This window comes from Protopterus annectens, chromosome 2.part0, assembly GCF_019279795.1.
Source record: "Protopterus annectens isolate FY-2018-M chromosome 2.part0, PAN1.0, whole genome shotgun sequence".
Lineage (NCBI taxonomy): Eukaryota > Metazoa > Chordata > Ceratodontiformes > Protopteridae > Protopterus > Protopterus annectens.
Genome location: NC_056728.1, coordinates 1,719,742,266 through 1,719,754,584, shown reverse-complemented (window position 1 = coordinate 1,719,754,584; position 12,319 = coordinate 1,719,742,266). Strand labels below are relative to the sequence as shown.

At 38.3% G+C, this 12,319-nt stretch overlaps 1 protein-coding gene across 1 annotated transcript in view; it reads left to right on the top strand.

Annotated features, from left to right (window-relative positions):
- Positions 1-12,319, top strand: part of ZBTB40 (zinc finger and BTB domain containing 40) — a 919,023-nt gene that overhangs the window by 886,622 nt on the left and 20,082 nt on the right. The window contains exon 19 of the mRNA XM_044060434.1: positions 9,622-9,863. Coding sequence (XP_043916369.1) covers positions 9,622-9,863 — 242 coding nt within the window. The remainder of the gene's footprint in view (positions 1-9,621; positions 9,864-12,319) is intronic.

The following is a 12,319-nucleotide window of genomic DNA, read 5'->3' as shown; positions in this document are numbered from 1 at the left end:
CACTGAACTCACCTCTTATAACAAATTATTATGGGTGATAGTGGATAAGGTTACATTTGACGTGCATATACAAAATCGCATAAGAAAAACTCATGAAAAACTAGGGATGCTTTACAGAGCCAAAAACTTTCTCACTGATGCAATTAAAACTACACTTGCCACTACTTTTCTCCTTCCCACAGTTCTTTATGGCTCTCCTATACTTATTAACCTCCAGGCTCCACATTCACAAAAATTAAAACTTGAACAGTGCTATAACAAAATACCCCTTTCAGAACACACCACTGTATAGCACTAAATAGCCTAAATTGGTTAGAACTGCGCCATCCACTAACATGCAAAAGGCTTCTTACCACCTATAAAATTATCCAGCATCCATCTGCCTGTCCAGCACTAAAAAACATTCTACACAGCTGTGTTCCCAGTAAGTCATTGCAATCCAGTGACCAAAAACCCTTGTCTGTCTACAAACCTGTCATATCTGCTTAGCATTGCCTGTGCTAGTACAAGGTTGCAAAGGCCTGTAACTCAGTACCTTTATCCAGCAGGTCAATACCCTTCCTCCCATCTTTCAAAACCATTCTGAAAGACTTCTTAGGTAAAATCTGGCTCTGGTCTTGCTCAAAACTAAGATAAACTATATTCCTAAATGTGAACAAGTACCTTTTCATTCCTTATACCTCCTTACTCTCCCTTCTTCACTTACTTCCTTACTTCAATCAAATTCTCTTCCCAGACTTTCTCTCTAAATATACCATATGCCTGTTTTCCCTCACTTCATATTGTAATTCCTGTTTATATTAAACTGACTTACCTTTAATTTCTCTACAAACTGTCTAAAAGTTCTATAAATATTAAATGATTGTCATATAACTTGTATCGATTCTTAACCAATGTTTTTATATTATTACTAATTTGTTATAATTATTTAAATTGCAGATATTTTGTTTTATTTTTGAAGATTGTAAAATTATTGCTCTTAAAATGTTTTGTAATAAATTGGAGCTTTTTGCCCCAGGCCTCCACTGAAAATGGGCTTCTACCCAAATAATCTTTCCCGGTAATCAAATGTCAATAAATAAATAATTAATTCCATTACTTTGCATATTAAACTTTTCAGATTGATCGGTCTGGAGTTCCCGGAGTCAGTTGATGGTCCGCCCTTATAAAGAGGGATGACCGTTGTGGCCCTCCATTCTCCTGACATGTTTTTTGAGGCTGTAGCTGAAGAGTGCTTCAGGTGGGCCTGCAAGGAGGCTGTCATAATGGGTAAAGTGTCTACCCTGCAGACACAAAGTGCATGGTTTGATTCTCACATGGGGTAATTGTCTAGGCTTAAAATAGCCCCGAAGGGCAGTTAGCCTAGTACTACTCTATGAAGCTGTGAACCTATGTTTTAGGCTATTTAGCAGTCAACTGAGGATATTCTGAGGGAATGCTGAAGTAGTGTTTTTGGCCTTAGTAAGCTTTGCCAGGACCTGTTCCCTGTTGATAGTTGGGGGATATGTTAGAAGGGATTTCACGTGGGGGGAGTGGGGGGGTGAAGTTAGAGCTAAATTTATCAGCCAGTAGATTTGCTATGTCACCATGATCGGTGAAGGTTGTGCCATTTACAACCAGTTCTCACCTATGCTGAGTGTTACCTTTAAGGTTTCTAACATAGCTGAAGAAGGCCTTGTGATTGTCCTTAGTCTGGGAAGTAGGTTCTGTTTTTGGTGTTAGATTTGGGCTTACATCTGGTAGGTATGGCAGCCTCAATGCAGCCATTTACATGTTTGTGCAGGGGTTCTTTGAGTAATTCTGCACAGGTAGCTGTGTTCTCAGGATTAGGGAGAGTTATGAATTTTTGCAAACTGTCACTTAATAGGATGTAGTTTGTTTTAGAATAGCTCCTAACTGTTACAGGTTTAATCCGGTTTTCCTGGTTTGTTGTTATTTCAAGGGAGACAGCTTTGTGGTCCAATTGAACTCCAGGGCATCTTCCTGTTTAACCAGCCTGGAGTTGTATTTGTTGCTAATATAGATTGAGACACCTTCAGCTTTAGCCCTCGTCTGTGCTGCTGTTGGTCTACGTGTGTAAGGCACTGTAGTCTTGTGCTGCTGGAGTACTGTCTGCAGCTTTGAACCAAGTCTCTGTAGCAGCACAGATGTCTACATTCTTCAGAATGTGGAGAGCTTGAATGTTGTGGAGTTTCTTATTTAGGCTTCTAGCATTGAGCATCATCACCTTAAGGTTGCTTTGAGTTTTTTTTTGTTTGTTTTTTTGCTATGTTGGCAGTTTTGTCATTTTGTCATTACCTAAAAAAGGCTCTAAGGAGGTGAATAAAGTTTGAGCCAAAAGTCCATGGGTGATAGGTGCAGACCATCCTTGGCAAAGCAACATGGTCTGTTAACCATGTCCTTCCATGCTGGTAGGTAGATATTGGATCCCCCTGGAGTGATACCTGAAACAAAGCCAATTATTAAAATCAGTCATTTTCTGTTCATACTGTGACATCATTCCTGGTGAAGGTAGAATGCTGCTCAATGCAAGGCACATACCTGTCTGTGACACATAAGTCAGAGAGATCCATAATGTCTCTTTTCGTTTAAACCCACATGGATGAGATATTGAATTCTGTGGTCCCCACCCTTACCAGCCTTGGAAGATGCTTTTAAAGATGCCTGTATGACACCACTATCTATTCCAACATTCCCTAAAAATGCTCAGAGAAAATGTAGGGTCTTCTTAGATGTGACAGGTTTCTTTTCTCATCTAATCCAACACTCCATGATAAAGAGGGTGAATAGTTAAATCTTCAGGGCAAAAAGATACCTCTTTCTAGTAATCTAGCCTTTAGAATATTACATTATCAAGGCTATATGTGGAAATTTATTTTACAGTGTGAGTATATTTTGAAGGATTTTGCTGCATCCTTACCTGCAGAGCAGAAGTCTTATATGAATTAAATTGTTTTTAATTGGACTCAGGTTTTGAAATGTGCTTTGACAGGTGTGTTCGAATATGCAGTTACAGTCTTGAGAAATGCTGCTTTTTCTGTTGTATTAAGGCAGTATGCTTGTTGACATAATCAGAACTTCTCTGATGATTTAAAAGCTAAGATTTTGAATGCACCTTTAAGTTTTGAATTGGTGTTTTGGGACATCTGTCACACAGTTTGTCAAATAGTGGGATGAATAAGGCAAATAATGCATGGGATATCTAGGATGTTCATATACCCAATTTTTCGCTAAGGAGGTATTTTTCTTCAAGGGGTAGAACAAACAAAATTCCCAGCCAAGCATAAATCATGGATCCAAAACAAAGGGGCAGGAGGATAAGTCTTCAAAACCAAAAAAGAGGGGGCTCCTTTCTGAAAAAAGGATCAACCTTCCCCCTGCAAAGGAAAGACTTTGCCAATTTACAGAGCTCCTGTACCCCCTCCTACCCTTCCTTCTCTTCCTCCTTCCCCCAAGCTCTCTCTCAACCCTGCAACTTGACCACAACTTGTCTCAGACAATGGCTATGGATAGAAAATCTTCCCCGTTCAGGGAATTCCTCCCACACCCACCAAACTAGACAGAGCTGTTTCCTCCAGTGCTCCATCACATAGTAAAAGCAGTGCCTGTGATGAACAAAGGCAAAATATTTTACTCCAGAATATTTTGGGTACCAAAAAAGGAGCACTCTTGGGGACCCACCATAGATTGTCCTTTCTAAACACCTTTGAAAAGTTTCAAAATTCAGAATGCTCACCTTGCAGTTAGTTCTGTTGCTCCTAGACCACTGTTTCATGGTTATTCTAGATATCAAGGACACTTACTATCAAATTCGTATTCCTCCCAATTTCAAGACATTTCTGAGGTTTGCTGTGTCTGGCTTACATTATCAGTTGTCTGCATTACCTTTTGGGCTATTTCCTGCACCTCAGGTCTTTACAAAGTGTCTGGCTCCAATGGTTGCCTGTTCCAGAACCCTACATAACTACATTTTCCTTCTTTATATGACTTGATTTGTGTAGATTCTGTATCCAGGTGCTTGGTGTCCTTAAACAAGATCACACCCTTCCTTCCTTTCCCAAATGGTCTTCAAAATGAACCTTCAAAAGTCCTTCTTCACACCCTCTCAATAAATTTTTGTCCTGTGGTGCTGGATAGACATAAGTAAAATGATGGCCTGACTGCCAGAAATCAAAGTTCTGACTTATAAGGGCATTCTATTGGATTTCTCTCTTCTAGGCATAGCCTCAGCATAAGAGTTCCTAAAAATTCTAGGCCTCATGGCAGCAATGATTCTCATGATACCACTAGTCAGACTACACATGAAAAAATTCAATGGCACTTGAAGAATTGTTGCACCCGGCACTTTCTTCCCTTGAATTTCCAGATACTGTTACTGGGATTTGTGTAACAGGAACTGCAGTGGTGAGGGATCAACCTTTTTTCTGAATCCATGATTCACGTTCTGTCCTCGGACACCAGTCCAGTCTGTCCAGATGGACTTTTCAAATTTTGCATGAAGAGCAGTGTCCATGGGAGTTAAAGTGCAAGGCTTATGGGTCAGTCTCAGGATATACCAAAGTGCATAAAAGTAAAAGATATGTTGGTAGTGAGTCATGTCTTAAAGTTCTTCACCGCTTATGGACTCTGGGTCCTCTTCTAGTGGCCACGGACAGCACCACCATGATGTAGTGTCTGAACAAACAAGGAGGTTCAAGGTCATACCTCCTTTGCCTGTTGGCAGTAATGGCCTTGGATCTGGCTTTACAGTATTCTGATTCTTCAGGTCCTATACATTCTGTCAGAGCAAAACACAGTGGCAGACAGACTAAATAGATCCTGGACAAACCTTCATGAGTGTAAGCTCAATGTAGAGGTTTTACAGGACTTGATCCAGATATGGTGACTACCTCAATTAGATCTGCCTGTCTCCTTTCAAAACTGACAATTGAAAAATTCTGTTGAAGACACCCTTGCAGCTGTGACTGGAAGACAGATGTTCTGTCATTCACATGGCCCAAAATGTTTCTGAATGCAGTTCCACCCTTTCCAGTGATTCCCAGTTTACTTCTAAAGATCCAGAAAGAAGTACTAAAAATCTTTCTGGCAACCCACTTTTGGTCCAGTCAAACCAGGTTCTCTATTTTAACAGAAATAGCCAAGGGAAAATACCTCATGTTTCCTCACAGACTGGATCTACTCATACAGCATCGGGGACAAATAGTACACCACAGCTTGCAGCAATTGCAAATGAGAGCCTGGATGATTTTGTTTTGATACCTTTTAGGCATTTGTTCTATGAGGATGTGTAGAAGGCATATAAGGAGGCAAGAAAACATGCAACTTGAAAATCCTACATTTACAGGAAGAAGAGATTTTCTGTGTGGAGCATAACCGATAACAAAGATTCCGAAGAGTTTTGACCCCCTCTGGTTTTGAAATATTAGTGTGAGCTACTTAGAGCTGGATTGTCATATGCTTCTGTCAAAGTGCGTCTTGCAGGCATCTCTGCTTCTCTGCCCATGGACCTCCCCCTTTCATCTCTTTTTTGTAGACCAATAGTTTATGAAAGGAGTGTTGCACATGAGTCCCACTTGAAGAAAGCAAATTCTTCCTCTCTGGGATCTCAACTTTGTTCTTGAAAGATTGGCCTTAGTCGTTTTTGAACCTGCCTCTCAGGCTAATTTATGGTTCATTTCTTGGAAGACTGTATTATTCGTTGCTGTGACATCTGCGAGGCGAGTCTTGGAGTTGTAAGATAGTATGGTGGGCCTATCCTATCAGATTTTTTTACAAGGACAGAGTTTTGTTATATACTAATCCATCATTCCTGCCTAAAGATATTTCTGAATTTACCTTGAATCAATCCATAAATCTGTCAGTATTCTATTCTGATCCAAAAAGGGGGGGGGGGGATTCTACATACTTTGGATGCACACATCCAGTTCAGGTACTACACTGACAGAACAAAGCCCTTTAGTAATTCTGAACAACTGTTTGTCTCCTGTATGGAGGAAGTTCAATCTGTCTCTAGGCAAACTATTGCATGATGGTTGTCCTCTGCTACTGTTTTCTGTTACTTCCACCATGGTAAATCTCTTCCAGCCAAAGTTAAGACTTACTTGACTAGGGCCTTATCCTCTTTGATGGTTTATTGGAAAGGGGTGGACTGTAGAGGCATTCTAGAGGCAATATCCTGGTCCTGTTTTCATACCTTCACAAAGCACTACAAGCTGGATTCCTTTTCAAGATCCAGTGGAGGCTTTGCTAGGACCATTTTCCAGGGGTTCCTGGATTCTTATCTTTCCACCTCCCAGGTAGGATAAGCTTTGGGAATCTATCCAAAATGCCACTGAGGCAGTGGGAATGATGAACATAGTATAGTTGCTTAAGTCCTACTCACCTGTAACAGTAGATGGTTAAATTTCTCAGTGTCTTGCTAAATGATTGCTAAATGTGAACATTTTATTTGTCTAATTGTTTTTATCTCCTGCATCGGTCGTGTTTGTTCTTGCAACTAGAGCTGCACTCACAGATCCAATGTTACAGTGAGCACCCATTGCTTTCATACATGGTCCTTTTTGTCTTGATGTCCATTTAAGGTAATATTTTCTTTTTGTAACAATGAAAGGTGTTCATTGGAGATATTTGCTTCATTGGAAAGAAATAATACCAGACATGCTATATACTTAATTTGTTCTGCTTTTATTAAATGGCCACTGTTTTCATCTTCATGTGAGAGCTGACTTGTAAAGTGTTTACAGTTGAATTAAATTGTCCTTTTAAAGTAAAGTGGAAGTTTTGACTAGTTAGTTTAAATAATTTTCAGAAAAGGACAAAAGATATATGATTACTTTCCATGCTTTTATAAATGATTTTCTAGACATTTGTGTGTTTTAATAGATGAATAGAAATCATTCTTGGAGCCTGAAAGTAATAGTCCATTTAAGAAATGTTCTGCAGTTTCTTCTAATTACTTTTTTCACAAAGGTCAAAAGGCTCCAAAGAGGAGGGTATTCATTTTTCTTGACACATGGCGGAATTGGTGTGTTGAAAAGTATTAAAGATTTATTCAGTGTAAAGTTTTCAGTGAATAATGCCTGTAAGAATAAGTTAACATCTTTCCAAAATGTATTAACTATATTGCAGCCATAAATCATATGCAGCCAGTCTGCTTTAAGTTCTAATCCACATCTCCAACATTTAGTTATCTTATTAAACATAAATTCAACCTTGTGTGAAGTAATAAAAGTTTTATGAAGAAATTTCCAAGAAAAGAATTTCCATTTCAAAGACATTGTAGTTTGCGCTGTAGAAGAAAGCATCATGTTTTTTCACTACTACTAGGGTAATAGGTATTAATAGTTCTAAAATAATTCCAATAGTTATCTTTACATGCATTTGTCTTAATGTTATTGATCTTGTGTAGTTTAGATAGTAGTCCTTTTTCTGTAATATCTTGGTATATCAGTAATATAAAAACGTCTACAAATTTAGGTATATCTTTTTTAAATGAGGCATGCAGCAAGTTTATTTTTTCCACAATATAAAACCTACAGTTTTGCATTTCCAGCCACATCTCATTCTGTAAGTTAAATTTATTCATAATATATTGTGAGGTATTAAACTTTTCTTTATTCATAAATTGATACCAACATATTCATTGTCTTTGAAAGCGTTCATTATTTATGTATTAAATGTGCTAATATTGTTTTGTGTAAATGCTATAGGAAATATCCAAAACAACCATGCTTTGTGTTCCAGATCTTTATATATAATATTTCTGAAATTTTTCATTGTTGATGTAATAATGTGTGAATTTATTATTAAGTTTTGATGATCTAAAACAAAATATTTTAAAATCCAAAGAAAATTGTTGATTATATTATTGTGGTACTCATATTTTATGTTATTGCTTTTTATATAGATACTTTCATGTATGTCCTTCCATTTAGCCTCGTAGTTTCTGTTTGTCCAACAAATAATAGTCTTTATAACACTAGAGAGCGAATATAATTCTTTGTTAGGCAGATCTATTCCTCCATATGTCCAAGTTCTTAAGTGATGATTAAGTGCTTGTCTGGGTTTGTAGGAATGCCATAGAAATTTGAGCATCAGTGCATTGAATTATTTTAAATATTGTTTTGGTATGAGTAAAGCCAGTTACTGGAAAAACATCTCCACTCCCTCAGTGAAAGAATTTCTGAATATTGCAACCGAAGCTTGTCAGCTAGAGATATTATCGATCAAAGGAAGAACCACCAGAACAGCATCAGCACTTAAGTCATAGCTTAAACTCAAGAAACTGTTAAACAAACAAATAACAAGTAATTAGTAAAGAAACATAAACTGAAACAACAATTAATAAGGAGATTATAAATAACATTCTTCTTAAATGTGTAGACACCTTGTATATAGTTGAATTTGTTATTTACATCATTCATTGTAATATTTGTTTTTATTTAATCATGTAAAAATCATACTTATGGTTATTAACTTCATTAATAAAAAAATTTTGAGAGAAGAAATGTACTGCAGCTGATCCTTCAGTGTGTTCAGGTTGTCCACATCATCTCATACTGTTTATTTCTGAATATTTTGTGGTGCCAAGTATTTGTTGTCAGTTCTAGTACTGATTAGAGGGGAAAAATCTATAGGTCAGAGTAATGTCTTCTAGTACTAGTATCCACATCTTGAAGTACAGTTACAGTATGTTCTTGTTTCCTTGAGAAAAATAACCATTTTTGTTTCTTCATTTTGTAGTGTTGGTGAGCAGTAGCTGTGTCAACTGATGCAATTCTTGAACTGCTGATAAAATGTTGTTTGTTTCACATAAGCCTTAAGTTAACGTTATCACAATGCTGTTAAATTTCTGACTGATAGCTTTGTTTTTTTAAGTACACCATTTTGTTGTCAGATAGTAAAAGTGTAAAAAACTTATTCTAAAGTCTAAAGAAACTGCTTCTCAGAAGAGTACATTAAAGGAAGCTGTGTTGCTTATTTGTATCACTAAGAAATGCTTCCCAAACTGGTATCATGCAATTCATATAATGCATATCTATGTACAAAGTCTTATTTGCATGCATTGGACTTGTGTCTTAAACCATACAGAAGTAGTTTAAGCTCATTTTGAAACCATTGCACTGAATAACATTACTAGCTTTTTCTAGTTTTACCTGTACCAGAGACATTAATTAAATAAAATATACAGAAGAACAGTTTAAAAAGACAGTTCTCATGCTGTGTAATAAAATATTTGAACTCACCAAAAGTGGTATTGCTCGAAAATAAATCTTTTTGAGGAGTTTCATTGAAATGGTTTTATTATTCTGTATCAGATTAATACAAAGTCTACTACTTCTAGTTATTTGTCCACAGTAACAGAGCCACACAATAGAAAAGTCTGAAAAATATGTAAAAATGAAAAGTGCAGTTCATCAGACAAGATTCACGTTTGAGAGAAATTAATGTAACATATAATCCAGTGACTAAGACCGGTCTATTGTCTGGGTGGATCCAGAGGAACACTCAGGGATCCATATTCTTGTATGTCAGTTGAATTGTTAGAAAATGGTTGCTTGATTTACTAAAATCGTATGTTATTATGTAGTAAGCTAAAACTATGTAATTCTGTCTTTGCAGGTTCTCAACCCTTTCGCTGTATGTATTGTTCAGCCTCATTTCGGTACCTTGGGGCCCTACAGCACCATATCAATACAGATCACTTTAGTGAGTCTGACAGCACTTATGGCTGTGAAGTCTGTGGGGAGTTGTTCACCACTCAGCAGACACTTGAGAAACACTATGAGACAGAACATCACAGAGCATTTAGTGAAGCACAGACAGCTGCTGATATTTCTACAGAGACTACACAAGTAGTACAGGTAAGTATCCCATTCTCTGTAGGTAAGATCTAATAATCATTAAATAATCTGTGTACCTTACCAGCTAGTTTTGTTTTCATGAAAACACACTAATATTATTCAATAGACCACTGTAATTGTGGGAGATTAAAGAAACTCTTGTAAAATGCAAGCATATTCTTTGTGGCAGGTACCTTTTCACACAGATTTTGCTTCTTGGCCTTAGGACTTAAGTTTATTTAGCAGTCTAGATTGCAAGATCGCATACTTGTTTCAGTATAAGTAGCTGTGCTTCACAATATGCCTTCTGTGTATTCCTTTGACATTCCACAACATGTTGAACTAGACTCCTGATTTTAAATGTCCTTTAATTTGTTACTTCATCTGGCTAGACTTTCTTCTCATTTGAGTCTATTGTAATAAAATAACTTACTCCATTCTGTAGCTCATATCATAAAAATGTCCAGTATTGGCATCTGTTGCATGTAGATACACATTGCTTGATGTCATAATGTACTTGTTCTGATAATACTTGTTGAAACAGCAGCTTGATACAGAAAAGCTCCATAAACTTTGCTTCTGCACAAACATGTGTACACAAACATTAACAGTGACATATGTCCAGGGTGATAAAATGTCTCAGGCAGGGAGAGGTGAAGACCACATTCACATCCCTGCATTTCTGTTTCTGGGACGTTAAATGATGTTGATCCAGTTAAAATGGATTGAAATTGATGGACCTCATCCTTCTGCATCTCTAATAAGTGGGTGGCAGTTAATGTTTGGTTCTTGTATAATATGGTTCAAGATCCTACTATCATCTCACCACATTTAGCAGGCGTTAAGATCTAACCATGCTGTTAGTGACATCATGGTAGAAAGTTATTTGGATCTCATTTTGCTTCAGTCTTCTCACCCAGCAGTTCTTCAGAGAATGAAGCAAACCATCCCATTAGGACTGGCAAGAGGAACTGCAGATGTTCTTCATGTTTCACTGTTGCAGTCATCACACTTGGGTTATCTGCCTGCAGGTAGCCCTCAGTCAGCCCGAATACCAGAGACGTAATATTTCTGCGTCAGTTGCTGTTGCTCCAGGACTGACATCAGGTTGTCAAGGCTATATAAACAGGCAGCCGACGCCATTACACCAGTCTTTCTTGCCGAGGAGCCCAAAGCAGAAGCAGTTTGCACGAGTGCCTGTCGGATGCTACCTGAGTTTTCATTTCCGAATTGAATCATCCTGAAGTCTTTTAAAGCTAAGTACCCTGTTGGGGATCCTTTTTTCTTGCCTAACCAGTGTCAGAAAAAGTTAACAATTGTCTTGCCTGTGGAAAGCAAATACCACACCGAGATTTCCATTCTTAGCGTCACCTGTTTAGGCTCAGACCACGACGTACCTCGCTGTTGGTTTTGTGCTTTGTTCAACAGCTGAACTATTCGTCATTGGGCCCTTATTGTTGCTAAATACTTTCGCTCTCAATCTCCGTATTCCGAAATGGCTTCGGTAAGCCATCCGACTACCGATCTTCTGAAAGAACGTAAGGATAAAGACAGAGACAGACCGCACAGGTCCAAAACTGCCAACGACATTTCCATTAAGCTAGTCGCCAGTTCGCCGGTACTCAGTGAGGCACTTTCGCAGCCCCTGATGTCCGCTTTGATGGTTTCGCAGGCCACTACCGAGACCTGTTTGGAGTCCGGTATGCTGCGAGATTCTTCTTTGACTATGGAACCTGCGGATGTCTCTACCTTGGATGGGTCCGGAGCCGCTGTGCAGGCACCGGCTTCTGAGGAAGTTCTTTGCACTACCAATTCTCGACACAAATCAACCAGTTCTTTCTCATCTTCAGTTCTGTCTAAAACTACAGAGTTTCTGAGGCCAAGAGTACAGGCTACGCCTAAAAAAATGACGACCCAAACTCAAGCACCTGTTTCCTTGCCACAACATCAAATGCTTAAAATGGCAGAAGACCTGATTATGCTGATTAGGGGAAGCCAGCCTTCTCCTGCTAAGAGAAAGAGACCTGTCCCCAGCAGCTTTAACAGACTAAGAGTCTGACGATGCTGAGGTTTCTGAATTTGAAGACATGCCTTTATCTGCTTATGAGGATTCAGATGCAGAGGAATCCATTCCATCTGTTTCCCCTCCAGAGGATTTTTCTTTTGGTGAAGCCCTACATACTTTAAGAGAGCATTTCCACTGGGAATGCCAAGACTATCCTCAGTCCAAAAAGAGAATCAGAGAATTTCTAGATTTGTCACAACATAGACCTTTAGCAATACCTCCAGTTCTGGATGTTGTGGATGATGTTTTTATGGAATCCAGCCTAACTCCTGACATTTTACCCCCTGCTCCAAGAAAACCAGACAGGTACTACAAAGTCCCTGACTCTCACAACTTTCTTTTCAAAAATCCTACTGCTGACCCAGAGGTAATTTCCCAGGGGCCTAAAGGTATAAAAGCAACTACAGCTAGG